The sequence below is a fragment of the Entelurus aequoreus genome, linkage group LG20, assembly GCF_033978785.1.
Source record: "Entelurus aequoreus isolate RoL-2023_Sb linkage group LG20, RoL_Eaeq_v1.1, whole genome shotgun sequence".
NCBI classification, from domain to species: Eukaryota; Metazoa; Chordata; class Actinopteri; order Syngnathiformes; family Syngnathidae; genus Entelurus; species Entelurus aequoreus.
The window spans coordinates 23720595-23737653 of record NC_084750.1 but is presented as its reverse complement, the minus strand read 5'-3'; the positions used below and the strand labels follow the sequence as shown (position 1 = coordinate 23737653).

The following is a 17059-nucleotide window of genomic DNA, read 5'->3' as shown; positions in this document are numbered from 1 at the left end:
TACATATATTTATACACATACACATATATACATACGTATATATATACATATATACACATAAAATACACATATATTTACATATATAACACCTATATACATAGATACACTCAAATATACATGTACATACATACATATACACACATATATACACTTATATACGTATATATACATACATGTACATATATATACATTTACACATCTACATATATATACATCAATAAACATATATATACATAAACACATGCATATATACATATGCATACACATATGCATATAAAATATGTTGTGTGGTTGCCATATAAAAAAATATTTTTTTTTTACAAAAAGGGCATAAAACTAATCAATAAAAATATACAAATAAAATAATAATAATAAAAACTTATAATTGATGGATAGACTATAAGTTGAAAGTAAATAAAAAATCAACACTTATTAATACTTTTATGAGTTGGGCCCTTTTGGATCCCCAATATATTTAGTGGGACTATTTTTTTTACTCTAAAATTAATGTTGTTGTGAATTATTGCCCTATTTAAAGCCTTATTGACTTTACATCAAATATTCCACTTTGAAATATTTTTTGGGGAAAATATTGCATATTTTGTGTTTTTGCCATAAAAAACAGTTTCTTTTTGACAAAAAAGGGCACAAAAAAACCAACAAAAAAAACGTTATATCGACAGATATACCTGAAGTTGATCTAGAGATTTAAGTGTTGAATAATAATTAAAATAATAACAAAAAAAGATAACATATGACTTATTTTAAAAAATTTTATGACTCAGACCCTTGGGACCAAAATTGAGTCGAGCCCTGAATTAAAGAAAAAAAAATCAATACATTGTGTTGGTTTGGAAAATGAAAAAAAAAAAAAATCATGCTTTGATTTTTCAGTGTTTTCAATTTTCTACATTATGAGAACCCTCTAAAGATTAAATAACACCTTTTAGTCACCTGTACACTCTTTTAATCCCAGATAGTAGTGCTGCCTGATGCTGAGCCAATCAGTGGCCACGATGCTAAACAGCATGCTCTGATTGGTTTGGTTATTTTTATGCTTGAAAATTATACATTTAGGACCATAAAATTGTTGAATTGGCTTTAAAAATATATTTTTTTAAAACTCAATGTGTTGAAGCTGTGATATTTGAAGCAGGATGTGGTATGAAAGAAAAGTGTTACCTGCGTCCATGGGCTGCTGTACCACATGGTGATGGACACACACGGACCCCCGTTGCAGGCTTTCATCTCCGCCGGTTTGTCCCCGACACAGGCCCCGCCTCCCTCGCCCTCTCGGAGGCCCCCGCGTGTCAGACACACCACCTCCCGCTTCTGCACGCCTGGACCACATTGTGCCGAGCACTGCGTGACAAAGCAGAGCAGCCGCTTCAGGACCGCGGTCGTGTTTCAGGCGGCCTCGTGCCGGCGTTACTGACCGTGCTGGACCAGGCAGACGAGTACCAGTTGGTCACGCAGGGCCCCATGTTGCACTCCTCGCTCCCCATCGGCTGGATCCTGGAGTTGCATTCTTTATCGCTGACGACGCTGCCTTGATCACTGACGCAACGCACGCTCCTTGTCCTACTGCCCAGCCCGCAGTCCACTGAGCACTGGCGACGCACCAACACCAACATCATCAGGACCACCATTTAGCACACACACTTAAATGTGGAGTATTGTTAGAACCGCATCGTCTGTTGGCCATTACACTAATACTGGCTTTCCATGATTATTGGAACCAATCAAAACGTTTTCACATAGCCCTGAGTGACAAGTGCCTCGTCACAAACTCACAACCACATCCACTGATTGAAACCCACACCTGGACAAGGAAAAACTCCAAAGACCCCAGCTGGGGAAAAAGAAGACACCTTGAGACGTAGGCTCCCCGGTGGATGCCGAGCGGGTACAATTATTGAATTGTTGCATGAATAAATAATGTGGGAGTTCATGTATGAATATTATAAAACAACACATATACGTCTCTTTATAATGATTTAAATGTGCATATATATTTCATTTATTCATATCAACATTTACAATATACATATTGTGATATGTTTTATTGTTGTATTTGAAAAATATAACAATTTACTATAATTTATATACTTTTTAAAAAACATATTTTCCCCTTCATTTTTATTTTTTTACTGTATTAAGTATTTATTTATGAGAACCTTATACATTTGTTATTGTTATTATTAGTATATTTGTTTATGTATTTACATAATAATCACATACAACCATAATTTATCATATACTATTTGTATTATGTTTTATGGTTATATTTAGAAATGATAACAATTTTACTGTACATATTTATTTTTTACTTAAAAACACGCAAATTATTTTACTGTACACCTTTTCACTTTATTTTTATTTCATTAAAATTACACGTCATTATTTTACTTTTATGTATCAACTGACTTAACTATTTATTTATGAGAACCTTATTTAACTAATAATAATGTATTTATTAATGTATTTATTCACACACAACCATAATGTATCGTATATTTGTATTATGTTTTGTTTTATTTAGAAATGATAATATTTTTACTGTACATATTTATTTTTTACTTAAAAACATGTAAAATATTTTACTGTACACCTTTTCACTTTATTTTTATTTCATTATAATTACACGTCATTATTTTACTCTTATGTATCAACTATTTATTTATGGGAACCTTATTTAACTAATAATATTAATTTATTTATTAGTTTACACAATGATTACTTAAAACCATAATGTATCATATAACTATTTGTATTGTTATATTTAAAACCAATAACATTCTTTCAGAAATAGATTTGTTTTGATTTAAAAACATGCAAAATATATTTTTTATTTATTTTTATTTCATTGTAGTTGTACATCATTATTTTACCATTACGTACCAACAGACTTAACTATTTTGTTATAAGAGTTAGACAATATTTATTTATGTATTTACATATAACCATAATGTAGTATATAACTATTTGTATTATTTTTATTGTTGTATTTAGAAATGATAACATTTGATTATACATATTTTGTTTAGTTTAAAAACGTTAAACATGTTTTACTATGAACCTATTCAATTTATTTGAATTTTATTATAATTGCACATCATTATTTTACTATTACATAACTATTTATTTGTGAGAACAGTATCTATTATTAATATTATTTAATTATATTAACCATAATTTAATATATTTATTATATTAAATTATCTCGGGATCCGAGCCGAGGATGTTGTTGTGGCTTGTGCAGCCCTTTGAGACAGTTGTGATTTAGGGCTATATAAATAAACTTTGATTGATTGATTGATTTATATTTACATAATACATACAACTATAATATATATCATATATTGCATAATTTTATGTTATGTTTAGAAATGATAATATATTACATAAAACATGCAACATATTTGGCTATTTTTACTTTTTTAAAATTTCGTTATAATTGCACATTATTTTTTTATTGCATATAAACTGATGTATTTATGAATATATTTACATACTGTTAGTTACATAAGACCAGAATTTATTATATAACTATTTGTATAGTTTTCATTGTTAGAAATAACATTTTGCTGAAAATGTTACAAAAAATTTGTTTTTCAAAAATGTAAAAGTAATTTAATTTTTTATTTACAAAATTTTACTAAAACTAAAAACATGCAAAATATTTTAATATACATATCTTCACTTTATTTTTAGTGTAACTGCACATTAATATTTTACTATTGTACAATATCATATCAACTGACTAAACTATTTATCTATGAGAATTAAAGATGTATTAATATATTTACATAATAATTATATACAACCATAATATATTATATAACGATTTGTGTTAGTTATATTGAGAAATAATATTTGTTTAATTTAAAATCATGCAAAATGTTTTATCATTAACTTTATTTTTATTATAATTGCACATCATTATTTTACTATTACATATCAACTGACTTAAATATAAAACTAGTTATTTATGAGAATCTTATTTATTCATGTATTTATTTATTTTTGCATCTATTAGTTTGTGTCGTAAACAAACAAAAGTTAAAAACAGAGGATATAAACTCCAAGATGTAAACAGCCTCTTAGGTTAGCAAATATGCAATTTTCCTGCTAAAAGCCAAGTTAAAGTGCTGAAAGAGTTTAATGTTGAGGAAAATGTTGACAGTTCCCTTCTCCAGAGTCTTCTTTAAAAGGTAATGGAGAGCATTATTAATATTATTAAAGCAGTAGCGTTGACTCACCGTGCTCCAATCCGAGCTGACCTCCCAGTGTGAGCACAGCTGTAGTTGGCAGGCTTGTGTAGACTCAGGCGGCGTGAGATTGGCACAACGTTGGGGATGAACCATGGTGGAGCGGTTGCCAAAGCTCTGTCTGCACTGGAGCTGACGCTGCTGCATGCCGGGGCCGCACGACACGCTGCACTCCGACCAAGCGCTGGCCTCCCAGCTAGCGCCACAAACGACAACAACGTTAGGCTTGCTCACAAACATGTGGTCTTGCAACAAATATATTAGATACTGTAGTACATTTGTTTTGCAAAAATAAAAATCAGTTAATATATTAAATTCTACGTTAAATAAAAAAAATGTTGTACTACTACCATCATGTATTTTAATTTACAATTCCTTTTTTCCTATGTACCGGTACTTCTTTTTTAAAATATATGATATTCATTGTAATTATTGTTTATTTCCTAAAAAAGGGCAATGTTAAAGAACAAACATTTTTATAATTTTGTGAAACCACTGCAAAAAGTAATACAAAAAATAAATGTAATGAAAAAATTATAAAAATTAATACATAAATTAAAAAAAAATACAAAAATATAATTTAGATATGTTTTTTTTAAAATAAGTACTTAAATATCTGCTTGTCTTGACTTATGGTTTCAAAGCACATTATTCATAAATGTATACATAAAATGTATCTATTAATCAAATGCACAGGCAATTGTGTAATATTATTATGAGGTGATTATATCTTTATAAAGGTATAATCGTATAATCTGAAGGCAGCCCAAAATCTTAATTGACATATATACTGCATAAAATTGCATACCTTTTAAACGTTAATACTATCTGGTAATGCAACAAATATAATATGTACTGTGTTAAAAAATGTTTTAAACAAAAATGACTTTTCACATTTTTCTTTATATCAAATACATATTATTTTATACTACCATTATTTATTTAATAATTTGTTCCCTCTTTTGTTATTATATCACATTTAATGTAATTATTGTTTATTTCTTGTAAAAGGCCGTGTTAAAAGACAAAATATTGTAAAGCATTGAACAAAAAAATAAAATAAATAAATAATTAATTTTTAAAAATGTAGTTATCTTTTTAACTTTTGATAAATAATCACATTAAAAATAAAAAGTATTAATAATAAAGTAATAATTTACATACAGTATATACTGCATAACACTGTCTGGTCATGCAACAAATATGTGTTAAGTTTTTTTTTTTAAACAAAAATGACTTTTTATATTAAACTTTTACATCAAATACATAGTTTTTGTACTACCGTTATTTATTTAATAATTTTTCCCTCTTTTTTATTATATTACATTCACTGTAATTATTGTTTATTTCTTGAGGAAGAGCAGCGTTAAAGGACAAAATATTGTAAAGCAATGAATAAAATAAATACACATTTTTTTAAATGTATTTAGTTATATTTTTAAATTTTCATAAAAATATTTAAAAATAAATTAATAAATGCATACAAAAAAAATCATAAAATGCTGCATACAAATGCATATATTTTACATTAATTAATGTTTATTTATTGTAAAAGGGAAGTGTTAAAAGACAAAATACTGTGAAGCAAATAATTAAAAAAAAGTAATTAATTTTTTTTAAATTTATTTATCTTTTTAACTTTTGATAAATAAATACATAAAATAAAAAAGTTATTAATTAATGAAAAATAATAATTGACATACAGTATATACTGCATAAAATTGCATATATTTTAAATGTTAATACTGTCTGGTCATGCAAAAAATATATACTGTGTTACATTTTTTTTAAATTAAACTTTTACATACATTTTTTGTACTACCATTATTTATAAAAAAAAAAATTCCCCCTCTTTTTCATTATATTACATTTTTTCTTTTAGAAGTGGAGCGTTAAAGGACAAAATATTGTAAAGCAATTAATACAATAAAACATTAAAAAAAAATTAATTAGTTACCTTTTTAACTTTTGATTAAAAAAATGTTTTTTTAAATAATAAATAAATGAATACAAAAAAATCATATTTGACATACAGTATATGCTGCATATATTTTAAAAGTTATTACTATTTGGTCATGCAACAAATATATAATATACTGTGTTACAGTTTTTATACTAACATGTTATATACTAGCATGTTAACGTTGTATGTTAGCATTTTGCTAATTTTCCAATCTTTTAACCAAATAATCATGGATTTGGTTACTTGGCGCAATCTGAGAAGTATGCTAGCTGTTCCCCTGTCAGGATGTTACATTTGAAAAAAACAAAACAAACTAATTTAGACTTTAAGCAAAAAAAAACATAGTAACCTTCTCGCATTTTCTTGCTGTAATTTATGCGTTTTGCGTGGCCGTAGACCACCATAGCGTGTCCCACTGGGCATCTCCCAATGATCATATGTATTGCGATTAAAAAAAACCAAACCCTTTCAACTCCAGTTTAGCAGTTTTGCTGCCAAGTAAAGTGAAAGGTATTTGCTTACAAAGGTGGACATGCGTGTGTGTTGCAAGGCTCCTCCTCTGGGACCGGCTTAGCTGCAGAGTCACATTTCCTCCCTGGGACCACCTCGTCGTCGTGGCGGTTGATGCATAAAATCTCCCGAGATTGATAACCTGTGAGACACATGTTGAAATTGAGATCTTGTTGTACTTGCAAACAGCTGCCACAAGAGGAAGACATCAGATCACCAGTGCAACAGTCTTGAATTCTGGTTTTGTCAGAAAACTAAAATACCACTCATCTGCGTCAAGGCTTAAGTTATTATTATGGTTTCATTTTATTTGGCTCATGCATACTGACATATGACATACCATGTGTGAAAAGGAGTAGGAAGAAGCAGAGGTTATTTAATTTCCAAGCAATTTCTAACACATTTGTTTGTTCAATTGTCCACCTCCTTTTATTAATATATCAATTATTGATCCATTCCATAAATCAATCCCACATAAAAGGTTTTAAGTGCTTTACGTGCATACAAATATTTTAAATTAGATTTTTCTCTAAGGTTATATTTCTCCACTTTTGTTGAGAAGAAGTGTTGTACGTTCTTGGCTAGCGGGCTGTTTGCAAATGCACCAAATCATTACATTTCAATGTTTTTGATTAAACAATAATAATTCTTTATCTCCAACATTATGATCTTTTTTTGTAACTCAATTATAAATGAAGCATACTTTTGTACCGGTAGTTGTTTCCCCGTATTTCTACTCAGATAAGGTAACACTAGCGAGCTTTGGGAAAAAAATGATTCGCAAGTGTAAAAACAATTTTCTTTAAGTTCGTGCTTCTTCTTTGTTATTTTTGGCGGAGGGCACCATGCGCAAATAACCGTCGCTCTGGCGGCCTTAAAATTGACTCGGCAGCACCACCTGTTGTTGCAGAGTGCAAATTACGGGTGCTCTGAGTGCAAGCGTGTGGATCGCGCAGGGTGGAATATTACTGCCAAAAGTTTTAACTTGAAGAACTTTTTTTTTCTTGACAATCCTTTTTTGATTGCAGAAAAGTGTTTTTCTTAGTTGTGAATCGTTTTTTTAATTGGAGAAAATATGTTTTATACTTGCGAATAATTTCTTTTACTCTGCAACATGTTTTTTAATTAAAGAAAACAGGTTTTTTTTTTACTTGGAAATGTTTTTTTTTTAATTGAAGAAAATAGTTTTCTAACTTGCAGAACATTGTTTTCTTACTTGCAAACTGTTTTTTTTACTTGCAGAAAATACTTGTTTTGCTCGCAAACATTTTTTAATTCAATAAAATTGTTTTTTACTTGCAAATCGTTTTTTCTTACTCGCAGAAAATGTTTTTTGTGACTTGCGAATCATTTTCTTTAAATGAAAAAAAATAAATATTTGTTTTTAACTTGCAAATCATTTTTAGTTGCAGGAAAAAGTTTTTCTACTTGCAGAAAATTATAATTTTTTTCAGTTAAAGAAAGTCTTTTTTTTTTACTTGTAATTGAAGAAAATTGTTGCTTTTTTGAACTTACGAATCATTGGGCGTGAGTAAAAACATTTTTGTGTGTTTGTTTTGGCAGCAATTTCACTCCATATTTGGTCTAGAACATACTTAGCTTTATTCGTTATTTAAATATTTATATGAGATTTTCAGTTCATTTTATCGTCTTTTATTACACCCCCAAAACATTTTTTTTCACCCTTTCAATGTTTACTCCATTTATTTGTATTTGTGTCTGACTTTCACTTCTGTGCGCGTTGACAGTTGAGCTTGCCGTTGTTGTTGTTGTATTGTTTTGATAATAGAGGGATATTGTTGATCCATTAACCCTCATGTTTGTTTAATATACTCTGTATATATGTGTATATATATATATATGTATATATTTGTGTATATATATATACATCTACGTAAATATATATATATATATATACATATATATTTATAGATATAGATGTAAATATATATACACATATATATGTACTTTATAGTGTCTTCAAAGTGTGCACTTTTTTTTAAACTAAAATAGCGACCTTGGCTGGAACCAATTATTCATGTTTTATTCATGACTTCCTTGTGTTCTTGCGCCAAAGGCCCACTGACGTCCCAAGACCTTTGCACAGTTTATTGAAACGGACGCATCTGACCTTTGCCACAGGACACGGAGCACTCGGAGAGGGCGCCTCTCCTCCACACGAAAGGCGGCTGGGTGTCCAGCGGCAGGTCGGTGCGAGGCGGGATCCGAGCATTCCTATTGGGCGCGTTGGCCCGGGGTCGCGACCTCTCAGGAACCCATTGTTCAGACGAGGGGGGCACAAAAATGGAGGAGGACGAGGGGTAAGAAGGGACGGAAACCGGGGGAGGAGCAGGAAGAGGGTCTTCTACTGACACGGTGAGGGGACCTGCGGGAGACACATAAGGTCCGTGACATCATCGTGAAGTCAGAGTCTCATGACAAGAAACATCATAGCCCCGCCCCCTTGACCTAAAACCACACCCATCAGCATTATCCAAGGACTTCAGGAATTTGGGGAGTAATTGTGTGAATGTCCAAGCAAAACTTTGGCGCGCTCCACAGCCCAGTTTTCATTCGATCTAAACCGTTCCAGTATCAAAATGTTTGGCTCGACCGGAAATCGTGAGCCCCCCTAATTAGTTTGAATGACTAATTATTGTAAAAAAAATTAATAATAAGTTTGAGGAATAAATGAATAAATATTTATAAAGAAATACATACATATAAATAAATAAATATGTATAAATAAATATGTATAAAAAATAAATATGTATGAATAAATAAAGATGTATAAATATATAAATATGTATAATTAAATAAATAAAAACATAAGCTCAGGGGACGTATTTGTAAGTTTGAGAATGAGTAAATATTTTAAATAAATACATAATTAGTGTTAAAAATAAATAAATATGCATGTGTAAAAAAAATACATATGTATATATAAATATGTGTAAATAAATATGTATGAATAAATAAATATGTATAATTAAATAAATAAAAACAAGATCAGGCGATGTATTTGTAAGTTTAAGAATTACTAATTATTTTAAATAAATAAATATGTTTTAAAAATAAGTAAATATGTATGTGTAAATAAATACATATGTATAAATAAATACATATGTATGAATACATATGCATGAATAGATATGTATATATAAATAAATACATATGTATGAATAAATATGTATATATAAATAAATATGTAGAAATAAATAGGGCATGTTGTTGTGAGTATGAGAAAGACTAATTATTGTACATAAATAAATAAATAATAAGTGTGTGGTATACATGAATAACTATTTATAAATGAATACATAGGTTTAAATAAATGAGTAAATAAATAAGATCAGGGGATGTAAACAAGTAAATTATATGTTTGTGACATAAATGAATAGATACTGTAAATACTGGCTGTCCACCAGGACAAGTACTTACTGCGAAGGGATGCCCTTGATGGCTCCCGCTCCCACAGCTTGTCCCTGGAAGCCTCCCTTGGTGTCTCCCGGTCCGCCGGCCTCTCCGCCTCCTTCTTCTTGTCCACAGGGATGTAGAACTCGTAGTCGATGCCGGGGTTCTGCTGGTGGAAAATGATCTGCGGGACAAAAGAGGACATGAAGGGTGGAGTACTGAATGATGGAGAAAAGATCCAGTGGGAAGTCCAACATACTGTGGCACGTACGCCCGCACGCTCCATTGTCAAAGTATAAATCCAAGTTTAAGCTGTTCAAGTTTCAGTTTTACGGCCGTCAATGTTAGTTTTTGTTGATTCGAATGGCTCCTTTTTCTTCATGCTGCTGCCAAGAGAACATTTAACAGCTAAGCACTAACAGACGAGGAATGCAATATCATCGTAAACAAGAATAATATTATTGCGCTTTTAGCAGGACTGTTACTATCTACCGGGAAAATGTATCTCCGACAAGTACGGATGTTCTCATTCTTCTTCAACACATCTAAAGGAACATCTAAAGTCCATTGACCCTGACCCATTTAAAACACTTCCTTGTGGTCTACATAACATGTAATGGTGGTTCTTTGGTCAAAATGTTGCATAGATCATGTTTTACAGACCATCTTCAAGCCGCTTTCTGACCGTCTCTTTGTGGGCGGGTCTTATCTACGCGCCTCCACTTCAACAACGTCTTCTCCCCATCAGCCATGTTGTAGTTTTCAGCTCTTCCATAACGAGTCTACTGACAGATATAAGTAAGATCTGTACACTACTTTGTATTAGAAATGGCAACAGCGGAGGATGCATGTGCATGTATGAGCCAGTCCGCCCCACAACGAGAGGATAGAGAAAAAAAAGGAGATTATTGGACTACAACTGAATAAAAATGGTGGACACGTGCAAAGTTGTCGGGTAAACCTCAAGTTCCAATTGGCTTTTTTGGTTTGGATTCAACTTTTCGGGACTTGAGGATCCCAAATACACAAAAACATGTAAGAAAAGATGGTTTTGCACAATAGGACCCCTTTAGCACTTTTTTATTTTAATATTACAACTAGGCCTCACTTTTTTATGGAATTCTGTTATCAACATTTGTATTTGCCAAAATTTTGCCACAGTTTTCGTACACTGTCTCGGTTATCGTACGGGCAAACAAAGAATGCATAATAGGGGTGTAAAAAAAAAAAAAAAATAAATAAAAAAATCGAATTAATCACGATTCTTATTTGTAACGATTCTTAATCGATTCCAAAAAACAAAAATGTTATTTTTAATTTTTTTTATCTGTCCTGTCCAGCCACTCAGGCAAATCATATTGTTGATGTACAGAATTATTTGTGTTTGTATTTATTTGTATTTGACTTTAATAAATGCATTTTAAAGCAAAACCTGTTTTCTTTTAAGTAATATATAAATGTATCAGAGCTGTTAATCTATTTTATGGAGGAATTAATCATAGAACTGGCACCCAATGTTAATAAAAACTATTGATTTTGAATCGAGAATCGCTTTGAATCGAGAATAGATTCGGAATCGAATCGTGTGGTGAAAAGATTCACAGCCCCACTGCATAATTAGTCACCATGGGGCCTAAGGAAGTTGCGAGTGCCAGCACTTTGATAGAGAAGGTGGGAAGCAGTATTGAATTCAAGAAATAACGCGCGACAAAGTTCGTCTTTAACGAGTCAAGGATTCCACGATTCGATTCACATACAGAAACTTTAAGACTTTTACTTTCTCTATTTAGTCAAGTTTGACATTTTGTTTACAAACAAATGTGTTACAAATTGCTATGACACAGAAAAGGGGGAGGATTAATCACGCTCTGCTTCTTCCTACTCCTTTTCAGACATGTAATAAAAATTAAAAAAAGTTCACATTTGAACCGATACCCTACCAATTCCCGGTATCTGGGAATCGATACTGGTACTTGACGGTACACATTTTGTGTGTTAAAAAATATTAATTGTTTCTGATAATAAACCCTCATTTTTTATTGCAACATTTAAATATCAGTTGATTATAATAACTGCTGTCTAGTTATATCTTGTTTTATTATAACACCTGAGTCTCGATTACAGTTGCAAGCCCAAGACAATAAGTGGCAGTAGTGTATAGTTTATGGTGTGTTGGCTACTCAGGTCAGTCTTTTGTTGCACCCAACAAAATATGAATACTCTAAGAATTTTACTTATTACGCAGCAGCTGTTCGGTTTTAACGTGGATCTCAGTTGTAGTTTTCATTAACAAATCGAGAGGTGTTGAAATCGACACGTAAAATCGCTAATGCTACTAAATAGCATGTTATCAGCAAAGCCAATGTGTATTAGCATCAAGCTAGAGCAGGGGTGTCCAAATTACGGCCCGCGGACAAAGTGTGGCTCGCCAGCTTCTTTCATTTAGCCCACGAGACGACATGAGTTCGTTCAACAAAGCATCACACCACAGAGTGCTTTTAAGTTAATCTTAAATACCAGGTGGTCTCTAAAGGCTAAATGTTTGCTGCCATATTGTGGACAATGTGAGTTAATCAGTTTAATGACCGATGGAAGTACTCTTTAAAGACTGCACAGCATTTATTTATACAACACAATCCAAACAACCCTCTGTAGTCATGGTGCAAAAAAAATAAAAATAAAAATACAACTAACTTAAATGTCATTACACATGGTCACAAATAACACAACCTGCACACTGAACATTGTGGATATAATGAAAAACGTCCAAACACCATAGAATAAAATAAAAAAATTACACACATTTAAATCCATTAGAGTGCATGATAGGATAAATGCTAAATATTCTATATATATATATAAAAATATAGATATAAATATAGATATACTTGTATATATATATATTAGGGGTGTGGCAAAAAATCGATTCAAATTCAAATCGCGATTCTCCCGTTGTGCGATTCAGAATCGATTCTCTTTTTTTTTTTAAATCGATTTTTAAATTTTTTTTTATTTATTATTTTAATTTTTTAAAATTTTATTTTTAATTTCTTTTTAAATTAATCAATCCAACAAAACAATAAACAGCAATACCATAACAATGCAATCCAATTCCAAAACCAAACCCGACCCAGCAACACTCAGAACTGCAATAAACAGAGCAATTGAGAGGAGACACAAACCCGACATAGAACAAACCAAAAGTAGTGAAACAAAAATGAATATTATCAACAACAGTATCAATATTAGTTACAATTTCAACATAGCAGTGATTAAAAATCCCTCATCGACATTATCATTAGACAATTATAACAGAACAATAGTGTCAGAGTGGCTTACACTTGCATCGCATCTCATAAGCTTGACAACACACTGTGTCCAATATTTTCACAAAGATAAAATAAGTCATATTTTTGGTTCATTTAATAGTTAAAACAAATTTACATTATTGCAATCAGTTGATAAAACATTGTCCTTTACAATTATAAAAGCTTTTTACAAAAATCTACTACTCTGCTTGCATGTCAGCAGACTGGGGTAGATCCTGCTGAAATCCTATGTATTGAATGAATAGAGAATTGTTTTGAATCGGGAAAAAAATCGTTTTTGAATCGAGAATCGTGTTGAATTGAAAAATAAAAATCGATTTTGAATCGAATCGTGACCCCTAGAATCGATATTGAATCGAATCGTGCCAATTTTTTTTTGCCTAATCCGCGCGGCCCCCAGGTCGAAAAGTTTGCACACCCCGGAGCTCGAGCCTTACTTTCCTTACTGTGGATTGTTTTTGGAGTCAATTTATTTTCTTTTGAATTGAAAATTGCGACTTCACCTAGAGCAGGGACTTTCAAACTGTGTTGCGCGCACCAGGGCTCCATGTAGCGGTACGCCAGGGAAGCACTTGCTCAAAGTACAGTGTTTTATTTTCCTATAATCAAACACAGTGAGACTGCTCAAACTGTGTGTAATGTTACAGTGGCCAAAACTATTAAATGTGCCTTGTTTTTAATGAATACTTAGGCCTACTTTGCTAGAGTATTTCAATGTTGGTCAGTATCGTCAGGCTTCCTTCTGACAGTTTGGTCATGTTTGTGTTTTCCTGTGTTTGGTGTTTCACTTCCTGTCCCGGTGCTCTTGTTTTGTCGGTATTTCCTGTTTGCTCTGTGTGTTTTGAAGAACCTTCACTTTCTGTTCCACATCCCGCCAGCCCATCTGACTCTCATTAATTACTTCTATTTAGCCGGTGCCAAAAAAGTATCTGATTTGATACCCATCCCTAGATGCTGTATGCATAATCAAAAATAACTAGTACTATAAACCATAATCTGATACATTAAACATACTGTATGATGCACTTAATTTTACACTTTTTTTTTTACAAGACTATTAAAAATACATTGCAAAATGAGACCTGTACATCTTTATGATGGTTTAAAGATTACCAGTATTTCTATTATATATTTTTTGGGATGAGCTTGAGAAGTATAAAGAAACTAAAGGTTGACATCAACGTATGTTTAACCAATAATACAAGTGTGAAGATCAGGGGTCATGGTGAGCCCTAAAACAGCATGCAGTTCGTCGTGTCCTTCGCATGCACACACCATTACGTCTAACAAGACCTCCGACGGCCAAGGTCTTCTAAACATAACCAAGCAGCCGTTTCCATTTAATGTGCTATTTTTGCCAAAGAAGGCCGTGACATTTGTGTGTGCAAAAATAAGATTTGAATTTGGCCCGACTTGGCCAGGACGTATCATATCATAGTTTGTTTTTGAACTCCCCTGGACATGTTTTCTGGGCATGATTTGCAGCATAGTCTCGCAGCGCAGCCTGATGTAGTTTTATTATTCTTTTTAAATAATAAAAATACAAAAAAAAATAAATAAAAAATATACAGGAATAGTAATGTAAGGTTAAAAGAAATAAGTCCTAATGTTGACAGCATAAAATCGATATACTGTATATAATTAAAAAAGGTACCGTATTTTCCGGACCATAGGGCGCACCGGATTATAAGGCGCACTGCCGATGAATGGTCTATTTTTGATCTTTTTTCATATATTAGGCGCACCGGATTATAGGGCGCATTAAAGGAGTCATATATTATTTAATTTTTTTTCTGAATGTAAAACACTTTCTTGTGGTCTACATAACATGTAATGGTGGTTCTTTGCTCAAAATGTTGCATAGATTATGTTTTACAGATCATCTTCAAGCCGCTTTCTGACAGTCGCTTCCGGATGCGCCGTTTTGTCGGCGGTCTTATTTACGTGGCTCACCTTCGGCAGCGTCTTCTCCCCGTCATCTTTGTTGTAGCGGTGTAGCGTGCAAGGACGGGAGTGGAAGAAGTGTCAAACGATGGAGCTAACTGTTTTAATGAAATTCAGACTTTACATAAATCAATAAAGGAGAAGCATCTCCTCATCCGGAAACAACAACACCGAAAATGTGTCCCGTGAAAAACCATCCAACCGAAACTCTAATAACTGAAGTTCCTTGGGTGAATAATGTAAACTCACTACACCGGTAGGTTTTAGAGCTTTCACAGCGAGTTTACTGACAGATATAAGTAAGAACTTTACACTACTTTATATTACAAATGGCATCAGCGGAGGATGAATGTCCCATAACAAGAAGATAGTAAAAAATAAGAAGATTATCGACTACGTGTCGGCACTGACTACAAAGGCAAACACGTGCAAGTTTTCAGGACTTATACAGATCCCAAGTACAGATTAGCAGGTACCAGAAGGTAAGAAAAGTTGCTTTTGCATAATATTGCGAAACAAAACGTAAGATAATATGTCTTACCTTATACACACACCATAATAATACTCGTATGTTTAATGCGCCGACAACCAATCAAGCGGTGCGGCTTCATAGCTTACCAAAGTCGTACTAAAACATTTTGATAGATTTTTGAGCGCCGTGTGTAATGTTCTATATTTTCAATGGAACATTTAAAATGTTGGTGCTTGACATATTGCCATCATAATGCAGTCTACACTTATCTCTTATGTTTGACTGCCATCTACTGGTCACACTTATCATTACACCATGTAACAAATATAATAGCTTCGAGGTGGGTAAACTCAGCCAAACTTATTCCTTATATTAAGCGCACCGGGTTATAAGGCGCACTGTCGAGTTTTGAGGGAAAAAAAGGATTTTAAGTGCGTCTTATAGTCCGGAAAATACAGTAGTTTTTAAATATTTAAATTTTCGAAGGTTATGATTTTACAGTAAGACAGTCCAATTTTTAAATTTTTTTTTTTTTTTTTTCTTATAGAACTTTTTATATGGAAAAATAATGATAATTCACAATAGTACTGCTTTGCTCAACAGAGCATTCCTAAAATCTGGACATAGTCTAAAAGTCAATAAGATAAAGGCATTTCTGTTTTTTTTAATTGGAACGTTAACAAAATCCTTAATGATTTCCAACATTTGTAATGCACGCTTTGCAAGATTCACTTAAACGTTTATTATTAGTAGTGTTGTATTTTTTTCATACTATTATGACTTTTTACACACAGTATAACTATTTTATAAATAAAGTTGGTATGGTATGGTATGGTATGGTATTTTTGTAAGATTGATACATTTTCTAATGAAAAAACAATGTTATTGATGTACTACAACTTTTTTCATTGATTCCTATAAAATGTAATTCTCACCCAATCAATAAACTGGTCTCTCAACAAAATTGACAAGATATTCTCAATGAGAAGCTCAGATCCTGGGGAACCTGCCTATCCAGACAGAACTTTTGCTGCTGGATACATGATTGGCTCCTGGGAGAAGTGGAGAGTCGTGTGCCTGGCCATTCTTTCCATCAAATACATTGAAGATGTTTGTCTATTAGGAACTGTAATAAAAGGTCATTTGATGATTGGAC

The 17059-nt window shown here is 32.1% G+C and overlaps 1 protein-coding gene across 1 annotated transcript in view; it reads right to left on the bottom strand.

Annotated features, from left to right (window-relative positions):
* The window catches only part of LOC133636411 (thrombospondin type-1 domain-containing protein 4-like), a gene marked incomplete at its 5' end in the record, with an annotated part of 128602 nt that overhangs the window by 16928 nt on the left and 94615 nt on the right, over positions 1 to 17059 (bottom strand). Inside the window, 6 exons of the mRNA XM_062030403.1 lie at positions 1183 to 1362; positions 1437 to 1610; positions 4263 to 4467; positions 6757 to 6886; positions 8876 to 9130; positions 10186 to 10342. Coding sequence (XP_061886387.1) covers positions 1183 to 1362; positions 1437 to 1610; positions 4263 to 4467; positions 6757 to 6886; positions 8876 to 9130; positions 10186 to 10342 — 1101 coding nt within the window. The remainder of the gene's footprint in view (positions 1 to 1182; positions 1363 to 1436; positions 1611 to 4262; positions 4468 to 6756; positions 6887 to 8875; positions 9131 to 10185; positions 10343 to 17059) is intronic.